Genomic DNA, 14,752 nt, shown 5'->3' on the forward strand with positions numbered 1-14,752 from the left:
CATGCACTCTTTGGATGTTTGCCATTGCCTATCCACCATCATCCCTTTAAGTAACGTTTCTCAATCCATCATAGCCAACTCATGCCTCATTCTATCGTAGTTTCCTTTATTAAGGTTCAGGACCCTAGTCCCAGAATCAACCACATTACTCTCCATCTTGATGAAGAATTCTTTCATATTATGGTCGCTCATCCCCAAGGGGCCTCGCACAACTAGATTGCCAATTATTCCTTTCTCATTATACAATACCCAGTGTAGGATGGCCTATTCTCTAGTTGGTTCCTCAACACACTGGTCCAGAAAACCATTCCATATGCACTCCAGGAATTCCTCCTCTATGGTATTGTTACTAATTTGATTTGTCCAATCTATGCAGATTAAAGTCACCCATAATTACAAATGTTCTTTTATTGCATGCATCTCTAATTTCCTGTTTAATGCCATTTAATCCGGAAGTTGTTTAATTAATAGCTGGATTAAGAGATTATTTTCTTGAATTGATAAGTGAAACTAGCTTTTGTTTTAACTATATTGATTTTTTTTCTCTAATAGCAATACTGTATCCTGTATGTTGATTACTGACCAGACTGATTTGTAGCTAGGATGCATATAATTCTGACAGTGATCCATACATATGCTATAGTATATCCAGGAGACCATAATCTGCTTTAAAGGCATGGATTATGTCTCAGTGGTAGAACCTTTGCCTCTGAGCCACTGGTTGCTGGGTTCAGGCCCTATAGGTGAGCACATAAATTAAACTGATATTACATTGTAATACCGAGGAAGTGCTGCAGTGCTGGGGGTGCTGATTTTCAAGCACAGTGTTAAATGGTGATCCTGTCTGCCTTTTCACGTGAAGGTGGACATGAAATATTTCATGGCACCATTTGAAGAGCAGCGGAGGAGCTTCCTTGGTGTCCTCAGTCAACATTTGTCTCTCAATCAACCCTGCCAATAGCTGATCATTTAACTAAAACTGCTTGTGGGACCTTGCTGTGCACAAAATTGGCTGCACCTGTTTTCTAACAACAGTGACTACAATCTAAAAGTAATCATTGGCTGTGAATTGCTTTGAAACAAAGTGATGATGTGAATGGTAGTATAACTGCATATTGGAATACTGACAGGAATTGAAGTAAGTGTTTAAGGTATAATAGGGTAGATATCCAGGGAACTCAGCCATCAAACTGGAGCTGCGAATCAGGGATTGGTATAACCTTGATGGCAAGTTGAAAATCTGCCACAATAAAATCACTTAGGACTTTGAACCCGAGACAAATTTTATAATTTTGGCTAGGTACTGTAGCTACAGCTGTGTGTTGATTGAATTTGTATTTGTGTCGACATCCTTGAAAGTTAGTTCATGAAACTGTTTTTTTGATGAAAAATAAGCTTATTGAAGAGAAAAAGAGGTCTGACAGTTGAGTAACTCCCAATCTGAAAGGCCCAATTTTAATCTAAAGTTTGGGTGAAAGTGTCCTCTGGTCATGGTGAGTGGCTGACACTGTAACTGCAGCCCAAGGGATTGACTCTGAACACAAGATTCAACAATAGAATACTTTTCTTATTTTGCCCAAACTAGTGACCATAGAAAATCTTTTCAAAATGTTGACAGTATCACTACACACAGTGACCTGATAAGACTGCGCCCTCCCAAGATTGTAAGAAACTAGGGTCTTCAATAAACAGATATTTTCTTCGAGAAAGGCAACAATTTTTAAACAGTCTATGAAAACAGGCAAAGTCACTTAATTCAGACTGCCATGTTGACATTCCTAATCTGTTAAGATGGCGTCTTCTGTACCCCTTATCTATTGCAAATGTTTAGAAAGGACCAGGAGATGACCCTCAGCGTGATATAAACTAAAAAGCTGACCTCGAGCAGGATGACGCACAAGGGGGTTGTAACCACCCTGTTGTTCTGAGTGCCTGTCCTGTACCCTTTGGCCAAAATGATGAGGGTGGGTGATTGGCACTAGGTGAGCTTCCGACCCCAAAATGAAGGATAAATGCTGCCATGAGTTGGGTGATACTGGTGAGTCTGATGAGGTGCTGCTGAGGTCGTGGTGAAGCTGCAGTGTTCGCTGGTCGCTGCCTTCTTCGGAATAGATAAGTAGGAGGAGGTAGATGAGAGCAACACACACTGTGCCAACTGTCCATTTGTCGTCTGGGATCAATAAACTGCTCTCAACTGTTATGGATTGTATACTTTTTCTGTATAATTAGTTAGTGCATTATATCTAAACAGTTCTTTCTTAATAAACTATCTTAAAATAGTTGACTGCCTGTTTTAAGTATCTGTAGCCCCTGAACTCCAGGAAATCTTACAAGGGTGATGGTCAGATTTATCGGGGCAATGGTGCCATAGCGGTAATGTCACTGGACTAATAATCCAGGCACCCAGTCTCTGGGGACACAGGCTCAAATCACACCAAGGTAGCTGGTAGAATTTAATTTCAAATTTGGAATTATAAAGCTAGTGGAGAGCATGACAACTATCATCCATTGTTGTAAAAACACATTTGGTTCAGTAATGTCCTTTAGGGAAGGAAATCTGCTATCCTTACCTGGTTTGGTCTATATGCGACTCCAGACCCACAGCCACGTGGTTGACTCTCAACTTCCCTCATTTCAAGGACAGTCAGAGATGGGCAGTGATGCCCACATCCCAGGAAAGAAAAAGACTCTACTGTGCTCACTAGATGAGCTTTGGCAATCTGTGCTTAGAATGCTAAATATAGTGCTGCATGCTAAGGTGAAATGGGCCAAAATCAGGGTCTTACTACAATATCCCTTTTATCTAATTTGTCACCTCTCCTCTGCCTGTTTTATAGGTTAGCCGAGGCAAAAACCTTGAAGTCGTTTAATTAATAGCTGGATTAAGAGATTATTTTCTTGAATTGATGAGTTAAACTAGCTTTTGTTTTAACTATATTGATTTTATTTCTCTAATAGCACTACTGTATCCTGTATGTTGATTACTGACTAGGCTGATTAGTAGCTAGGATGCAGATAATTCTGACAGTAATCTGTACATATGCTATAGTATATCCAGGAGACCATAATCTGCTTTAAAGGCATTGATTATGTCTCAGTGGTAGAATCTTTGCCTCTGAGCCACTGGGTGCTGGGTTCAGGCGCTACAGTTGAGCACATAAACTAAGCTGATGTTATATTGTAATACCGAGGAAGTGCTGCAGTGCTGGGGGTGCCGATTTTCAAGCACAATGTTAAATTGTGATCCTGTCTGCCTTCTCACATGAAGGTGGACATGAAATATTTCATGGCACCATTTGAAGAGCAGTGGAGGAGCTTCCTTGGTGTCCTCAGTCAACATTTGTCTCTCAATCAACCCTGCCAATAGCTGATCATTTAACTAAAAGCTGTTTTGCTGTGCACAAAATTGGCTGCCCCTGTTTTCTGACAACAGTGACTACAATCTAAAAGTCATCATTGGCTGTGAATTGCTTTGAAGCAAAGTGATGATGTGAATGGTAGTATAACTGCAAATTTTTATAGTCTGACTTTTTACATACTCATTGCTTTTGAAATCAGACTTAAATTATTTATAGAATTTTTCAACTGACTCATTCCAGTTCAGAACAGAGGGTTAAAAGTTCGGTATGATATATAAAAACAATGATTAGTTCATTATAAATTGACCCCTATTACTCAGCAAGACACTCGGGTCATCCTCTTCACTAAAAATAACATACAGAACTTGATGAGCTGATCTTAACTATTAAGCTAGTGTTTAATCAAATTTCAGGAAATGCATATACTTTTAATATTCCCTTGCAAATGGTACTCTGCTCAGGATGTGTTAATTTATATTAAACCAGCCACTGGAAACAAAACAGAAAAGATAACAGCATCACCTCATTCAAAGTGCAATTATAAAATAGCAATTCTTAGTTATGTTAATCCTGCTGACAGTATAAAGAAAGTATAAAAAGTTTAGGAAAAGCAGATCTTCATGCAGTCAATAGTGGCAAGACATCACAGAAAAGGAATGATTTTAAAAATATACTTATCTGAACATGGAGACAGGAGGTGCAGGCATGCTCCTCCCAGATTCACCATGACCCTGCACTCCATTGCAGCTACACGGTCCCTCTCATTCCCAATCACCCCGCTTCCCAATCATCCACTCTGCCTATCTTCCCCCTTCCCGATTGCCCTCCTTCCATGTTAATCATTCTCCCTCCTGATCACCCTGCTTTCCGATTCCTCTCCTTCCTGATTGCCTCCTTTCCCAATCGCCCTCCCTCCCGATTACCGTCCTTCCTGAGTGCCCTCTCTCCTGTTTGTCCTCCTTCCCAATTAGGTCTTTACTGGCATTGCCACACTGGCAATGATATACTGCTGGCAATGTAATGGACCAACATTGCAAGCCTCTTAACAGGACGACTGCCTCAGGAGAATCTGCAGCTGCCTAGCTCCAATATCTCATCCGCTGCCGCTCCTGAACTGGGTATTTGGATTGCTGGCGCATAGCTGTTGTCTTTGTAAAGGGAGCTAGTCATAAATATTCACAACTCCTTTCGTGGCTTACTCAATGCAGAAAGTTGGACTTTTCTTGTGATCTTACAAATTCTACAAATGTAGAATGTGGGAATGTATCTCAAAATCCGCATGATATTCAATGAAAGGAAAGTTCTGTATGTATTTCCCCATTCTTTTAATTCAAGCAGTATTATTTGATACAGTAGGATGGGGATTTTCACTTGCCTGCTTCATGCAACATGCCTGAGATTTTCCGAAATGCACTGGTGAGTACATTTCAAGTAAGACTTGGAAAATCGACCTTACTGAGTTGAAATTTCCATTATACAAGCTGTTGCATACGAGAGCTTCTAAAACATCCTTCTATGACATTGCTAGTTAATCTTACAACCTATATTATTCACATGGGCTCTGTTTCATGATCTAACAGTTTAATTTCACTGATACATTGATTTTCTCCAAAATGCAATGCTTTATTATGGAAATATATTCATGGCATTATTCGGAGTTTTGAAGGAAATGGAAATTTCTAATATGTGCAGCTTTTTTCATTTGGCCGGCTGGAAATAAGCTACAATTGTAACTCTACCAACCCAAGGAAGAGTGGGTTCTCCTTTGATAGGTAGATAGTTCCAGTGTGCATTCTGTTATGATGCATCTGCTCTAACTAAAGCAAACAAAGGGTGATACTTTAATGACAAGCTGGTACTTTGGATGGATCTTAATGAGAGCTGAGTAACAACACCAACTTATGTAAGTACACAGCATCCTTCAGGCTGATGAGATGTCTTAGAGCACCTCACAGGGTGGGGAAGAAATTGGATTACCAAGAAAAAGGAAGAGCAGGCAGAATATGGCATTAGGAGATGGTAACAAAAGAGCGGATGAAGATAAGACATTTTGAAAGGCAGGAAGGGATGAGAAAAGGGAGAGGAAATTTAAGAGGGACTCCCACGACAAAGGGTCATGGTCACTGAAACAGTCGCTTTGAATGGTGTAGCAAGGAGAATAGCAAATGAACTGTAAACCAGTGTCAGAGGACCAAAGGGTATGAGTAGTTATGTTGGGCTGAAAGACGTCACTGAAGGAGCCTAGACTGAGACCTTGAGCAGAGAAGGACATGAGCAATAGTATGCTGAATGAATTGCAGTTCTATTGAGGCTGTAAGCAGAGAGCTTAAGGGAGTATGAGAAAAAATAGGTTTAAAGCTGGTCACCACATTACAGGAAGAACATAATTGCTCTGGAGAGAGTGCAGGGGAGATTTACAAGAATCTTGCCAGGTCTTGAAAATTGCAGCTATGAGGGGAGATTGGTTAGGCGAGGGTTGTTTACCTTGGAACAGAGGAGGTGGAGGGGTGACCTAATTGAGGTGTACAAAATTATGAGGGGCCTAAGTAGGATAGACAGGAAAGGCTTGTTTCCCCTAGTAGAGGGGTCAATTACCAGGGGCATAGATTTCAGGTGATTGGTGGAAGGACTAGAGAAACATGAGGAAAAACTTTTTCACCCAGAGGGTGGTGGGCATCTGGAATTCACGGCCTAAGTTGGTGGTTGAGGCTGAAATGCTCAACTCATTTAAAGGGTAATTGGATGTGCATCTGAAGTGCTGTAACCTGCAAGGCTACAGACCAGGCACAGGAAAATAGGATAAAAAGAAGCAGCTGGTTTCTTTTTTCTCCTTTATGGCCGGCACAGACACGATGGGCTGAATGGCCTCTTTTTGCACCATAACTTTTCTATGGTTCCATGGTATGGTTAGCGTCTTGGCAGCAATGAGGAGAGGAAAGGGCAGTAACTTGATGGTGATGAAAAGCAAAACGAAAGTGTGGAACAAAATGCAACTCGGGCCCATGTTAAAGCTCACAGCATTGGACATTTTTTAGGGAAGTAACAGAATAGTATGGTTATGGCCTTCATAGCTAATTTACAGAATCACAGCTTTAAGTTCATTACGTATGTCTAAAGAATGAAATGCTAGCACTGAGAGCAGAATAAACACACAAAAATAAATTGGAAGAACCATCAGCTATCTCCTAAACAAAATCTGCTAAAAGAACAAAATTAATGTTTTTTTATGGTCTGGATGACTGACTGTCTAATGTGATAATTACACTTTTAAATGTTGAAAATTACATAGAAGTGTGACTGCCAGCGTGAACCTTTCTGGGAAAAAAAATTGATGTAACTTGGAACCACTTGTAGTTATTGCCAAATATAAAACTGAGAAGCTTTTATGCATATATCAGTATTTTCCACCAAGCATCTGCGCATGTAGCGCAGCCCATATCATATTCTAGCACTTAATAAATGCTCGCAGAATGGAATGGAGTTATTTTACTACCTTCTACATTTGTAAATATTTTGCTATAGTTCAGTACATAGGCTGAATTAGCTTCTAATTGTTCAATCTCTTTCATTACTTATGCCTAAAATTAAATATGAAGGGGCATCAAGAGGGGTGGAACTATTGTGAAAGTGCAGCCTGACTGGACGTGCACAGCCTTGTAAAGATCAGTCATCTATTACTTAAGAAAAGGTTAATGTACGAATGATCTGATCCTATCTGTTCCTTGCTTGATGCCTCTTCCGAAACAGCACAATAATACGAAGAAAGCAATACAATACGTTTCTGGAGACGGAACATTGGCTCACAAACTGGCTTTTATTTCCCATAATCATGACCTAACAGCAATTGTGCCTGGACGCAGCTGTTCTGATCTTGGTGCTCATGCTCTGAACCTGCCTTGCAGTGTAAAGAGGTCAAATTTGGAACACAAGCAGCTACACTATACAAGGAACAATACCATTAATTATGATTGATTCAGTGGACCGTCTGTTGTCAAATATTAGCACTCCATTGTTAAACAGTCCAAATCTCTTTTTTTTTTATTGGTTCATGGGATGTCCGTGTCTCTGGCTAAGCCAGCATTTATTGCCCATCCCCTTATTGCCCTTGAGGTTGTGGTGGTGAGCTGCCTTCTTGAACTGCTGCAGTCCCTGTGGTATAGGTACACCCACAGTGCTGTTAGGGAGGGAGTTCCAGGATTTTGACCCAGTAGCAGTAGGGGAATTATATTTCCAAGTCAGGATGGTGAGTAGCTTGAAGGGGAACTTGCAGCTGGTAGTGTTCCCATGTGTCTGCTGCCCTTGTCCTTTTAGATATTGGCGAACGTGGTTTTGGAAGGTGCTGCCTGAGGAGCCTTGGTGAGTTTCTGCAGTGCACCTTATAGATGCTACACACTGCTGCCACTGTGCGTTGGTGGTGGAGGTAGTGAATGTTTGTGGAAGGGGTGCCAATCAAGTGGGTTGCTTTGTCCTGGGTGGTGTCAAGCTTCTTGAATGTTGTTGGAGTTGCACTCACCCAGGCAAGTGAATGGTAAACCCTAATTTCTTACAGATTTGGCATTGCACCCATTCTCGACTCTACTTGTGAGCTACCGCTTTGTCACATGGCACTGTCAAACATAAATGAACCCAATCACCTTATTTTCCTTCACTTTATGTTAATTACACATGAAGGGACATGAACTATGAAAAAGATGCCTACATGGGAGATTTCAACCACTGATTATATTATTTAAGGACAATTATATTATGCTCATTGCTTTGAGGCAAAAGACATGTCTTTTACAAATAAAAAGCAGTGGCCTACGGATCACACAATGGGAACAAAATGGACAGCATGTCATTTTCAAAACAAAAACAAAAATGCCTGGAAAAACTCAGCAGGTCTGACAGCATCTGCAGAGAGGAACATTTTCAATGTCATTTTCAATGTCTACTGCATTCGCTGCTCCCAATGCGGTTTCCTCTACATTGGAGAGGCCAAACCCAGACTGGGTGACTGCTGTGCAGAACACCTTCGGTTGGTCCGCAAGCATTACCCAGACCTCCCTGTCACTTGCCATTTCAACACTCCACCCTGCTCTCATGCCCACAAGTCCATCCTTGGCTTGCTGCAATGTTCCAGTGAAGCTCAACGCAAACTGGAGGAACAGCACCTCATCTTTCAACTAGGCACTTTACAGCCTTCCGGACTGAATATCGAGTTCAACAATTTTAGATCATGAACTCCCTCCTCCATCCCCACCCACTTCCCGATTCCCGCTTTTTCCAATAATTTATACAGATTTTCCTTTGCCCACCTATTTCCATTATTTTTAAATGTATTTCCATCCATTGTTTTATCTCTACCTTTTAGCCTATTTTAATCCCTTCCCCCCACCCCACCCCCACTAGGGCTATCTGTACCTTGCTCGTCCTGCTTTCTACCCTAATGTCACCTCTTAGCACATTTCTTAACTAATATCATCACCGTCAACACCTCCTTGTCCTTTTGGCTATGACATCTTTTGGCAATCTCCACCTAGCACTGGCCCTATATCCAGTTCCACCTGTCCCACCGCCCCCCCCCCCTCTTAAACCAGCTTATATTTCACCTCTCTTCTATTTTTCCTTAGTTCTGTTGAAGAGTCATACAGACTCGAAACGTTAACTCTATTCCTCTCCGTGTCAGACCTGAGTTTTTCCAGGTATTTTTATTTTTGTTTTTGTTATGTTATTTTCATATTTGCTTTGGTAGTTCTTGAATTTTGTTTAATTGAGTTTTCAGTCTGAATATCCTCTACTGTTCAGATGATTTGCTTTAACCAGTCAGATGGAAGTGATCACAGTTCTCACCAAATGGGCAAAGTAATCAGATCCCTTACAAAATTGAGGCAGTCATGAGAACTTTGTGTGGCATGAATGTCACTTGCCACTTGTTAGTCCAAGGTTGGATATTATCCAGATCTTGCAGAATTTGGACGTGGACTGCTTCAATATCTGAGGAATCGTGAATGCTGCTGAGCATTGCGCAATCATCAGCAAACATCCCACTCCTGACCTTAGGATGGAAGGAAGGTCATTGATGAAGCAGCTGAAGATGGTTGGGCCTAGGACACTAACCTGAGGAACTCCTGCAGTGATTTCCTGGAATTGAGATGGCTGACCTCCAACAACCACAACTATCTTCCTCTGTGCCAGTTATGGCTCCAACCAGCAGACAGCTTTCCCTCTTATTCTCATTGACTCCACTTTTGCTAGGAGTCCTTGATACCACATTCGCTCAAGTGCTGCCTAGATGTCAAGGGCAGTCACCCTCACCTCACCTCTTTCAGCTCTTTTGTCCATGTTTGAACCAAGGTTGCAATGTGGTCAGAAGCTGAGTGATCCTAGCATAACCCAAGCTGCGCACCAGTGGACAAGTTATTGCTGAGCAAGCATTACTTGATCGCAGTGTTGATGACCCCTTCCATCACTTTACTGATGATCGAGAGTAGACTCATGGGACGGTAATTGGCGGGGTTGGAGTTGTTCTGCTTTTTGTGTACAGGACATACCTGGGCAATTTTTCAAATTGCTGGGTAGATGCCAATGTTTTAGCTGCACTGGAACAGCTTGGCCAAGTTCTGGAACACAAGTCTTCAGCACTATTGCCAGAATATTGTCAGGGCCCATAGCCTCTGCAGTATCCAATGCCTTCAGCTGTTTCTTGATATCACGTGGAGTGAATCGAATTGGCTGAAGACTGGCATCTGTGATGCTGGGGACCTCCGGAGGAGGCTGATATGGATCATCCACTCGGCCCTTCTGGCTGAAGATTGTAACAAATGCTTCAGCCTTATCTTTTGCAGTGATTTGCTGGGCTCCTCCATCATTGAGGATGGGGATACTTGTGGAGCCTCCTCTAGTGAGTGGTTTAATTGTCCACCACTATTCACAACTGGATGTGGCAGGACTGCAGAGCTCAGATCGTGTCATGGAACAGACAAATTTGGGGTTATTGTTTGTGCTTTTAAAAAAAAATGTCTTTCTTCTTTTCTTCTTATATATGCATAAATATATGATAAATACAAAGTGCTTTCTCCTTTCAACTAAGTCATCTTACCTGCTTTTTACTTCTTTATTTTTATATTATCAGTTATAATTGTCCTATCATTATTATTATAATTATTATTCAATATTCAATAAAATTGTTGTTTTAACGCATTACCTGGAATTGTTACACCCTGTAACATCCAGAGCATAGCTCCAAACATAAGTGAGACTCCAGAAGGGACTCTCATGCCCTTACTAGGTAAATAATCATAGATCTTTACTTAGGTCAAATTTGAAAGCAACATTTCTTTTGGGTGCATTTGGGAGTTTGAGTTTGAAGGTTATGCAAAGGTCATAACCTTTAATTTTGGTACAGATTCAGGAAAATGCTGCAACTACAATATTCGCTTTCCCCTTCCAACGCTGATATATGATTACTTGACACAAACTATTCCCTAATCTGTGACTCTTCTTGTACAGGGTGTGCACTTGGATAGGCCATACTATGCTGAGGTGCAAACAAATAAAATCGCATTGCTATTCCCTTATTTTCCTCCTCGTTGAATGATTAAAGAATCAGAATCCATAAAAATAGTTATCTGTTAAATTATGTTGCCAATTTCAAATTGACATTTAACCCTAGTTTTGTGTTGCTCTTACACTGTGAGAGCTGCAATCCATTAAATCTCGATTATTGGTCCTTGTGGCCTCATTAAGGAACGCCCCTTTCCTTGGCAAGCTGATATTTTCAGTCTGGGAGACATCCGGGAGCTGAAAGAGATAGTGTGAAGGGAAAAAAAAATTCAGTGATGTGGTCATATTGTTTTTCAATGATACAAACCTGCCTGAACGCTTGTGGGGAAGGAATAAATTAGAACAAGCTCTACAGAGGGCAGGATGTAATTTTATTTATTATTCTTAGGCATCGGCACATTTTTCACTTTGTCAACAAATATAATTAGTTGTTTTACTGCTAAGATATCAGCAAGAAAAACCTTGCTTTGGACCAGCAAAATAAACAAAAACAAAAGGAAAAAGGTAACTTTAGAAGGTTGATTTATTCTTCTGAAAGACAGAGAGATGAAACGAGCATTTTTATCTGCCATCTGGAGGAAAGCTTAGCAGACCTTGTAACTAACGCATTGTAAACCATGAAATATTCATTTAAAAATCATGACCTCTGACCAGATTAGAATATGTGTGTCACACAATATCCCTGAGTAGATCACCCTTTAACAAAATGCTGAGCAGTGTTTAAAACAGATTCCTTATTAAGAAACTGGGACTGTAGCAAAATAGTCTTTTTGAAATAAACACTGGCAGTCTTCGTTTCTGTTGACCTGAGTAATGTGCAGGGAAACAGAATCAAATATCAAAGGCACAAGATGTATTCCTTCTATTAAGGTCCAGCATTTGAGCTCCACAATACAAATAAGTCTATCTGCCTTCAGAGATCCTTAGAGGTAAACTAACTAAAAGCAGGCAATACTTCTTTCATAAGTAGATGTAGTCAGGAACGCGGAAGCTAATATCCATTCTTATGATAGAGAATTGTGATGGGTTTGCACATTGATAATATAGATTTTGATTAAAAGTAGAATTAATTAATTTCAGTCTGAATAAATACACTCTGAAATTAGGCATTTGCTTTACATTTGCATCTGCATGAAATTCAATGTTTAAATTAACATTTATTGCAGGTGGCTCAGGTAACATGGGGTACTGACATATTTGAGTGAAGTTGGTTTTAATTGCTACCCTTTACAATATGTTGCTGTTTCTCTCTTACCATTCCCTTCATGCTAATCTAACCTTTCATGGGGCATGGTTGAAAGGGTACATAGGAGAGAAATTCATTCACATCTCCCTGTTATGGCGGCACTACACAGAGACGTTAATTCCTGGCAGAGGTGCTGCGCGCCATTACCTGCACTGCCCATACTGTATTCTTCAATGATATCAGTATCAGGTAGCAGCCTGCTCCTGGAGAATTGACGTAGCCACATGAAGTGAATTAATTTCTCCCCCAAGCATATTTACTTTGGCACAACTGGCAGCATATATAGAATCACTGAATATCCAGCACAGAAAGACACCAATTGGCTCAACAAGTCTGCAAAAGTTTGAAGTCCTCTTATGTCAGAAGGTGTGCTTCCTCAGACAAAGATGTGAAAGAAGAAATTAATGAGCATCTTCTTGATATTAATAAGTTTCCTTGGATACTGGAGTAGTACTAAGAGCTGGAGGACAGCAAATGTGATTCCAATGTTGCTAACTCCACACATTATATCTTGGAAAGATTTAAAAGAATGAGAGGATGATTCCAGGCATTAGGGAAGCAAGTCATGAAGATTGATACTGGCGCTGCGCTTTTTTTTGCAAATGAAAGATGGACTGAGATGCGACTTGATTCAGAATAATGAAGGTTCTGAATAAGATTGAGGTTAGCAGATTATTTAACTTGGACAATGAGCACATTATTTGTGGGCACAAGTATAACACTTAGGTTAGACTTAGGTTAGAACTGAATTCCTCTCTCTCCAACAGATGCAGTGTAAATAAAATAGAATATCAGGAAACATAACAATTCTGAGTCAGCTGATAACATAGAACTGCATAGATTGTTGAGAAAGCAGATTGAAAGTCGTAGAAATATTAATAGATCTGCTTCACATGGGAGTTACATAGAGGGTGAAGAGATCTTTGCTTGGGCAGAGGAACAAATAATTGATGGCGTCATGCATGAATTATGAAGGGAGGAGTTTTGATGAGCTAAATGGCTAAATTATTTTCTTCTTTATGTATAAGCGCCATTAGCAAGCTCACTTGCAGCATTCTACAGAGATGTGTTTGCACTTTCAAGAAATCTTTGTCATGCTGTTTACTTTTCTGGTTATTCAGGAGCTTTGCCAACTAAATGCCATTAAATGCTTGAAGTTCCAATTCCAAATACAGTTCTGGAGACTTTAGGAAGATATTCAATCAATAAAATTGATTTATTTAAAAAAAACGAAGCCTCCCACGTTCTCCTCTCTGTAAACTTGAGCGCATCCAAAAATCTGCTGCCCTTGTCCCAACTCGCACCCATTACCCCTGCCCTTGCTGTCTTATGCTGACTCCTGGCTAAGCAGCACCTTGATTTTAATATTTTCATCCTTGTCTTCAGGTACCTCCATGGCCTCCATGAGAAATAAGGATTTTGAGATAGTGAAATGAGGACAAGAGATATGATTAACAGGCTCCCCTCTGTTAACTGTCTCATTTTCATGAAATAAAGGGCTTGCCAAGATATTATTCAACACCCCATTTACCTTGTGATGATTTTTGTATCAACAAGATGATGTACAGGTTTCCAGACGAATGCACACAGTACAACTCAATGAGATGGTTTCTCTCCCTATCTTCGCAAGCAGAACGCTAATGGAAAAGGTGAATGGTCATTTTTGGCAGCACAAGCATCCATCTGGAGTTCTTAGGCCATAGACCAGCCGAATCTTGAGCTCAAGTGCATGGGCCTGAATTACATGCTCCATCGCCAACGGGTTTTTACATGGCGGGGGGGAACCATGAAATTGAAGGAATGGGATTCCCTCTGGGTTCCTGCCCACCTTGATTTTGTAGCGATTTTATACTGAGGTGGCTAAGGTCTTGGACAGGCCGCCCACCCTTGCCCCAATTGAGGCCCTTATGGCCAATTACTGGTCACTTAAATGCCGTTTCCCGCCCAGCCTCAATTTTTAGGCTGGTGGGAAGATTTACCTTGCATGGGGATGCCTAAAAATGAACAGGCTTAGACCTCGGGTGGGAAGGGAAGGGGGGGTTTGTTGGTGGGGGTTACCTCCATTAGACGTGCCCCTTACCCTTAAGGTCCAGTGGTCGATGGACCTCCCTCCCACCACCCCACACAACACCTGCTCTCTTCCCCAACATTCCAGTTGCCCATTTTCCACCCCTCCAGGCCTCCCATACCCTACTCTCCCTGCCCTGGGACCCCCTAAACTTATCTTGCCATCCAGTCCTGGGACTTAGGCTCAGGGCATCTTCCTGGGCTTTGTCTTCTGTCCACCATAGCTCTTGTCGCTGCAGGGACTAGAGAGCTGTCAGCCTGAGTGAGGGCAGGAGTCCCGCCTGCAGCCAACTGATGCTTATTTGAGCGTGAACTGGCTGTGGGGCAGTCAGAATCGGCGGGGATGTGTTCTCTACCGACTCTTTAGGTGACGGGAAGGGAAACTGCGCCATCCAAAATATTCAGGCCATTGTCATAGAATGTTATCGTAGAATCATAGAATGGTTACAACACAGAAGGTGACCATTTGGCCCATTGTGTCTGTGCTGGTTCTGTGCAAGACCACCTCAGCTAGTCCCACTCTCCTGCCTTTGCC

General features: G+C 41.3%; 1 protein-coding gene across 2 annotated transcripts in view; it reads right to left on the reverse strand.

The window, feature by feature from the left end:
• luzp2 (leucine zipper protein 2) overlaps positions 1 to 14,752 on the reverse strand; it is a 360,632-nt gene that overhangs the window by 18,239 nt on the left and 327,641 nt on the right. For both annotated transcript variants that reach the window (XM_041196750.1, XM_041196749.1), the window contains one exon: positions 11,031 to 11,141. In XM_041196750.1, coding sequence (XP_041052684.1) covers positions 11,031 to 11,141 — 111 coding nt within the window. The remainder of the gene's footprint in view (positions 1 to 11,030; positions 11,142 to 14,752) is intronic.

The sequence above is a fragment of the Carcharodon carcharias genome, chromosome 10 (genome assembly GCF_017639515.1).
Source record: "Carcharodon carcharias isolate sCarCar2 chromosome 10, sCarCar2.pri, whole genome shotgun sequence".
NCBI lineage: Eukaryota > Metazoa > Chordata > Chondrichthyes > Lamniformes > Lamnidae > Carcharodon > Carcharodon carcharias.